Below are 7,458 nucleotides of genomic sequence, written 5' to 3' on the forward strand. Positions count from 1 at the left end.
GGCCAATAAAAAAAAGGGGTTTTAGTGAAAATCCACCTTATCTAGCCCCGATTATCAATCGGGGTAGCTAGTTCATCATGAGTTTTAAAACAATAGTTGAAAGTTACTAACTCTAAATTCTCTTACATGTCACTTGTAGTACTATATTTTATCCATGAACAAATTTACTGTAAAATTATATATATTTTTTCTACAATAACATACGGCTTTTAAAAATAAAATTATAAAAAATTCTAGTTATCATATTATCAATTAAAAAAATATCATAAATATTATATAAAACTTTAAATTTTATCACAAAATACGTATTTATTATATCATTATTTATTTAAAAATATGTATTAATTTATACTAATAATATCTATCATATTATATTTATCCGATATGTTTTAAAATATATATAATTTTTACTTATATTATATTATATCCTCTGTATGTGTATATATATATATATATATATCATTATAGCATGTTTTATGTTTACATATAACTAACCAATGGACAAAAATTCAATCTCCAAGCCTTTCGACTTTTCCTTGAACTGACCAAAACTAGATACTTTTCATCATTCAGTCAAAGTCATCGCAAGTAACAGCTTCATCGGCCCGTCCTCTCGAACCTCACACGCTGTATCCCAATATTGACTTCCTTGTGAAACTCAGACGCCTTCTATAAATCCCTCTCAAACCCACCCCTTTATCTCACAAAACACACACCCTTTAATCTATCTCCAAAATGTTCAAACATCTTCTTCTCGCCATTTTTATAGTGGGAGTAGTTCTCCTCCCGAGACCCCTACTGGCTCAAAACTGTGGCTGTGCTGCCGACCAGTGCTGCAGCCGTTGGGGTTATTGTGGCACCGGCGATGACTACTGCGGCACGGGGTGCCAGGAGGGTCCCTGCTACGCGCCGAACAATGTTTCGGTGGAGAGTATAGTGACGGATGAGTTCTTTAATGGGATTCTCGATCAGGCTGATGCGAGTTGTGTTGGGAAAAGCTTCTACTCTCGATCGAGTTTTCTTGAAGCTCTTGGTTCGTTCTCTACGTTTGGGAGGACCGGCACTGATGAGGATTCGAAACGTGAAATTGCAGCCTTCTTTGCTCATGTTACTCATGAAACTGGACGTAAGAATCAATCTCTCTCTCTTCTGCTTTTTATTTTTATTTTCAATTATTTACCTTTTTTTAGTAATCTATTATATTAATATAAGTTAATAGGATATGCGTAAAATTAACGATCTCCAGATTGATGTCTCACCGCCATCATCGCACATTTATTACAATTCTTCTTCTAACGCGTCACCTTTTTCTTCCCTAATCATTTTTTTTTTCCTTTTTGAGCACTATTTTTTTATTTTTCTTCCACGGTTTTTATTTTACAATAACTAAGGTTACACCTAAAGTGGGTTGTTTCAATTTCAAAAATCAGTTTGACTCAACTACTTTTTTAAATCAAATTAAGTTTGAGTTATAAAAAGTTTAACTCAGTCTAGTCTATAAGTTATGTAAATGACTAAATTTAATTTGAGTTTAGATTACGACTTGATTCGAGTTATATTAAAAAAAAAATTGTTTTGTCTATTATTAAGTAAACAATGTCATTTTGTCAATAAATTTTAAATTTGAGTTACAAATTCGAATCATAATCGTGAACTGAATTTTAAATTTTAAACTTAGAGATTTAGTTGAATTTGAGCTACTCTTAACAAGTTGAACTTGAGACATAAGGGTGTCCAAACTTAGCTCAATTCGTATTCCACTTCTACCAACGAATTTTCTTCTTCGCCAATGATACTGTTCATCAATTTAGTAGGCCTAACGCAATCTTGTGATAGTTCTTTCAATTTTAAATTGAATTTTACTGGACTTATTCAGATTCAGTTCAATTCGAATTCACCTTTAAGTCAAGTTTAAACCAATGTTTTGGATGCACTCTTGTTTTACATTCACCAGCAAATCAGACTAACAATTTACCATCTTTGCTATAGATTTTTGCTATATTGAAGAGATAGATGGTGCCACCAAGGACTATTGTGACGAAGAAAACACACAGTATCCTTGCAACCCCAACAAAGGCTACTACGGTCGTGGACCGATCCAACTATCCTGGAATTACAATTATGGACCAGCTGGAGTCGCCCTTGGCTTCGACGGCTTAAACGCTCCAGAAACTGTTGCCAACGATCCTATCATATCATTCAAGAGTGCCTTGTGGTATTGGACCAACTCTGTTCAACCTGTAATGAACCAAGGGTTCGGTGCAACCATTCGAGCCATCAATGGTGATCTCGAATGTGATGGTGGAAACCCTAGCTCAGTTCAGACTCGGATTAACTATTACACTGATTATTGCAACCAACTTGGTGTTTCTCCTGGTGATAATCTTACTTGCTAAGATTTAAATTTAGCAACACAAAGTTTTATTTTTTTTGTAAACTTGATTTGTTGTGGTTTTTGTCTTTTGTACTTCATAGCTTGCTTGAATCTTGATTATGATTCATGCAAGGGCTCAATAAGATAAAATAAAGATTCATATTTATCTTATGATTGAGTGACACAATGCATATTTCAGGTTTACACTCAATGATACGATAATTTAAATGTGCTATCACATTTGAATTAGATAATATATTTTGAGTAATACTATATGTAAAGATTTTTGAGTTATATAATCAAATATATAAATAATATATCATCAATTTATTATATGTTTGAGTATTATTTTATTTTTAATTTAAAAATATCCAATTATATAATGACACATCATTTCTATATCCAATTATGCTCTTAAAAGTGTGTGTATATAGTTTTATTAATATATTATAGAGTAAAAGACTAATTCCCATCCAAAGTTTCCTAAACATGACATATTCCTATATTTTAAATTTTAAAAAATCAAATTTTCATCTGTTATCTGTTTTTATTAGTAAATTTTATTAAATAAAAGGGCAAAAAAATTATTTTGCATATATTTTTTCTATTTTCTCTTTTCTCTTTATTCTCTTTTAAAGTTTAGAGGGTGAATTATAATTATAATTTTTTTTCTCTTTTCTCATTATTCTCACCGCCATCATCGCACTAGAGTTCACATTTATTACAACTCTTCTTCTAATGTGTTACTTTTTCCTTCTCTAATATTTTTTTTTCTCTTTTTGAGCACTGTTCTTTTATTTTTCTTCCACGGTTTTTCTTTTTTAACGACTAAGGTTACACCTAACTTGGGTTGTTTCAATTTCGAAAATCAGTTTGACTTGGCTAGTTTTTAAAATCAAGTTAAACTTAAATTACAATGAGTTTAACTCAATCTGATCCATAAATTATATAGATGACTAGATTTAATTTAAGTTTGGATTGTGACTTGATTCGAGTCATATCAAAAAAATATCGTTTTATCTATTATTAAGTAAAACGATATCGTTTTGTCAATAAATCATAAATTTGAGTTACAAATTTAAATCATAATCTCGAACTGAATTTCAAACTTTAAACTTAGAGATGTAGTTGAACTTGAATTATTCGTAACAAGTTGAATTTAAGACAAAAAGATGTCCAGACTTGGCTCAATTTGTATTCCATTTCTACCAACGAATTTTCTTCTTAGTGTTCATCAATTTAATAGGCCTAACTCAATCTTGTGATAGTTCTTTCAGTTTTAAATTGAACTTTACTAGACTTGTTTAAATTCAGTTCAGTTCGAATTCACCTTTAAATCAAGTTTAAACCAATGTTTTTGGATGCGCTCTTGTTTTACACTCACCAACAAATCAGACTAACAATTTACCATCATTTCTATAGATTTTTAATATACTGAAGAGTTAGATGGTGCCACCCAGGACTATTATGATGAAACAAAACACACAGTATCCCTGCAACCCCAGCAAAGGCTACTACGGTCGTGGAGCAATCCAACTATTGTGGAATTACAATTATGGACCGACTGGAGTCACCCTCGGCTTTGACGACTTAGACGCTCCTGAAACTATTGCCAATGTTCCTATGGTATCACTTAAGACTACCCTATGGTACTGAACCAACTTTGTTCAACCTGTTATGAATCAAGAGTTCAGTGCAACCATTCGAGCCATCAATGGTGATCTCGAATGCGATGGTGGAAACCCTAGCACGGTTCAAACTTGGATTAACTATTACACTGATTATTGTAACCAACTTGGTGTTTCTCCTTGCGATAATCTTGCTAAGATTAACTATTGAATTTCATTAAATAGAAGGGTAAGAAGGTTATTTTATATCTATTTTTCTATTTTCTTTATTCTTTTTATTTTTCTTTCCCCAATAATTTTTTATTTTCCCTTTTTAAAAGTTTAGGGGGTGAATATAATTTCTTAAAATATTAGAGATGTTAAAAATTTTTTATGGAGTTTTGAAATTTGAAAAGAGTTTAGGGATTTTTTTGGAGTAATGCTACATACATAACTTTATGCACAAACTATGATATGTCACAATAAGATTAAATAATTTTAAATTAGAGATAAAATAATATATAATTACACAATGACATATAATTATTTATATACAAAATTATACATATAGTTTTATCGATTTTTGAAATTTATAAATTTTTAATATATCCTTCCAGAGTTTCAAAATTAAACCTTACAAAACAAACTAAAATACAATATTTTAAACTTTTTAAAATTACTGAAAGTTTTAATATTTTTTAAAAATCTAAATAATAAAATTTTAAAATAGTAAAAATATATTAATAATTTAATATTTAAATTAAGTGTTAATGATAGCGGTATAATTAAAAAAAAAAAACAATCATTTATAAAATTATAAAAAAGATACACTAACAAATTTGAATGATATGTTAGAATTAAAATTTTTAATACTCAAATAATAAAATTTTTGTTATGTTATTAAACATGTGATGAGAAATAGTCATTACCCTATATTATATAATAATATATGTCCAATAAAACCCAGCCACAACTGGCCCAAGAAACTGGAAGTTTGAATCCAGATACAGGCCAGTTTTCACATTTAAGCCCAATCATAAGGCTCTTGTAAGCAAAAGAAAAGCCCAGCAGCTGTTTTCCTTTATCTTTCACCTAAAAAAAATTATAATTAATATCGGACGGGATTATTTCCCACTTGTTGGCCATTGAAAAATGTTATTTGAACTTTTCCACCTCAAAATGGAGCTTCTCCTATTTATATATTTATATCTTACTTTTCACATTCAGTCAAAGTCATCGCTAGTAACAGCTTCATCGGCCCGTCCTCTCGAACCTCACACGCTGTATCCCAATATTGACTTCCTTGTGAAACTCAGACGCCTTCTATAAAACCCTCTCAGACCCACCCCTTTATCTCACAAAACACACACCCTTTAATCTATCTCCAAAATGTTCAAACGTCTTCTTCTCGCCATTTTTATAGTGGGAGTGGTTCTCCTCCCGAGACCCCTACTGGCTCAAAACTGTGGCTGTGCTGCCGACCTGTGCTGCAGCCGGTGGGGTTTTTGCGGCACCGGCAATGACTACTGCGGCACGGGGTGCCAGGGGGGTCCCTGCTACCCGCCGAACAATGTTTCGGTGGAAAGTATAGTGACGGATGAGTTCTTTAATGGGATTCTTGATCAGGCTGATGCGAGTTGTGTTGGGAAAAGCTTCTACTCTCGATCGAGTTTTCTTGAAGCTCTTGGTTCATTCTCTACGTTTGGGAGGACCGGCACTGATGAGGATTCGAAACGTGAAATTGCAGCCTTCTTTGCTCATGTTACTCATGAAACAGGACGTAAGAATCAATCTCTTTCTCTTCTGCTTTTTATTTTTATTTTCAATTGTTTACTTCTTTTTTAGTAATAGCGATCTCAAGATTGATGTCTCACCTCCGTCATCGCACTAGAGTTCACATTTATTACAATTCTTCTTCTAATGCGTTACTTTTTTCTTCTCTAATCATTTTTTTTCCCTTTTTGAGCACTATTCTTTTATTTTTCTTCCACGGTCTTTCTTTTACAACGACTAAGGTTACACCTAAATGGGGTTGTTTCAGTTTCGAAAATCAATTTGATTCGGTTAGATTTTAAAATCAAGTTAAGCTTGAGTTATAAAGAGTTTAACTTAGTCTAGTCCATAAGTTATATAGATAATTCAATTTAATTTGAGTTTGAATTACGACTTGATTCGAGTTATATTAAAATAACGTCGTATTGTTTGTTATTAAATAAAACGATATCGTTTTATCAATAAGTCATGAATTTGAACTAAGAATTCGAATCATAATCTCAAACTGAATTTCAAACTTTAAATTTAGGGATGTTGTTGAACTTGAGCTACCCTTAACAAGTTGAACTTGAGACAGAAGGGTGTCCAGACTTGGCTCAGTTCGTATTCCACTTCTACCAACAAATTTTCTTCTTTGCCAATGATACTATTATCAATTTAGTAGGCCTAACTCAATCTTATGATAGTTCTTTCAGTTTTAAATTGAATTTTACTAAACTTATTCAAATTCAGTTCAGCTCAAATTCACCTTTAGTTAAGTTTAAACCAATGTTTTGCTTGCATTCTTGTTTTGCACTCACCAGCAAGTCAGACTAACAATTTACCATCTTTGCTATAGATTTTTGCCACATTGAAGAGATAGATGGTGCCACCAAGGACTATTGTAATGAAACAAACACACAGTATCCCTGCAATCCCAACAAAGGCTACTACGGTCGTGGACCGATCCAACTATCGTGGAATTACAATTATGGACCGGCTGGAGTCTCCCTTGGCTTTGATGGCTTAAACGCCCCTGAAACTGTTGCCAATGATCCTATCATATCATTCAAGACTGCCTTGTGGTACTGGACTAACTCTGTTCAACTTGTAATGAACCAAGGGTTCGGTGCAACCATTCGAGCCATCAATGGTGATCTCGAATGTGATGGTGGAAACCCTAGCACGGTTCAGACTCGGATTAACTATTACACTGACTATTGCAACCAACTTGGTGTTTCTCCTGGTGATAATCTTACTTGCTAAGATTTAAATTTAGCGACACAAAGTTTTTTTTTTTGTAAACTTGATTTGTTGTGGTTTTTGTCTTTTGTACTTCATAGCTTGCTTGAATCTTGATTATGATTCATGCAAGGGCTCAATAAAATAAAATAAAATAAAGATTCATATTTATTTTATGATTGAGTGACACAATGCATATTTCAGGTCTACACTCAATGATAGGATAATTTAAATGTGCTATCACATTTGAATTAGATAATATATTTTGAGCAATACTATGTGTAAAGATTTTTGAGTTATATAATTAAATATATAAATAATATATTATCAATTTATTATATAATTGAATATTATTTTATTTTTAAATTAAAAACATCTAATTACATAATGACACATCATCTCTATACTTAATTATGCTCTTAAAAATGTGTATATATAATTTTATTGATATATTATAGATTAAAAGACTATTTTCCATCCAAA

At 31.8% G+C, this 7,458-nt stretch overlaps 2 protein-coding genes across 2 annotated transcripts; both read left to right on the forward strand.

The window, feature by feature from the left end:
• The first annotated feature begins 692 nt into the window (after positions 1 to 692).
• Positions 693 to 2,545, forward strand: LOC123220220 (endochitinase EP3-like). Its single transcript, XM_044642297.1, has 2 exons — positions 693 to 1,126; positions 1,990 to 2,545. The coding sequence occupies exons 1-2, from the start codon at positions 736 to 738 to the stop codon at positions 2,394 to 2,396; spliced, it is 798 nt and encodes a 265-aa protein (XP_044498232.1). The 5' UTR covers positions 693 to 735; the 3' UTR covers positions 2,397 to 2,545.
• Positions 2,546 to 5,323: 2,778 nt separating this feature from the next.
• LOC123220221 (endochitinase EP3-like) lies at positions 5,324 to 7,146 on the forward strand. The gene is made up of 2 exons (XM_044642298.1): positions 5,324 to 5,761; positions 6,593 to 7,146. Exons 1-2 carry the CDS (start codon positions 5,371 to 5,373, stop codon positions 6,997 to 6,999), a joined length of 798 nt encoding a protein of 265 aa, XP_044498233.1. The 5' UTR covers positions 5,324 to 5,370; the 3' UTR covers positions 7,000 to 7,146.
• Positions 7,147 to 7,458: the final 312 nt, after the last annotated feature.

Source organism: Mangifera indica, chromosome 7 (assembly GCF_011075055.1).
Source record: "Mangifera indica cultivar Alphonso chromosome 7, CATAS_Mindica_2.1, whole genome shotgun sequence".
Taxonomy (NCBI): Eukaryota; Viridiplantae; Streptophyta; class Magnoliopsida; order Sapindales; family Anacardiaceae; genus Mangifera; species Mangifera indica.

What these genes read in the sequence shown, in the direction of transcription:
- LOC123220220 (XM_044642297.1), top strand. Translation starts at nt 736, where the DNA reads ATGTTCAAACATCTTCTTCTCGCCATTTTTATAGTGGGAGTAGTTCTC. An exon ending in TGTTACTCATGAAACTGGAC is followed by an intron (nt 1,127 to 1,989) that starts GTAAGAATCAAT and finishes TCTTTGCTATAG; the next exon opens with ATTTTTGCTATATTGAAGAG.
- LOC123220221 (XM_044642298.1), top strand. Translation starts at nt 5,371, where the DNA reads ATGTTCAAACGTCTTCTTCTCGCCATTTTTATAGTGGGAGTGGTTCTC. An exon ending in TGTTACTCATGAAACAGGAC is followed by an intron (nt 5,762 to 6,592) that starts GTAAGAATCAAT and finishes TCTTTGCTATAG; the next exon opens with ATTTTTGCCACATTGAAGAG.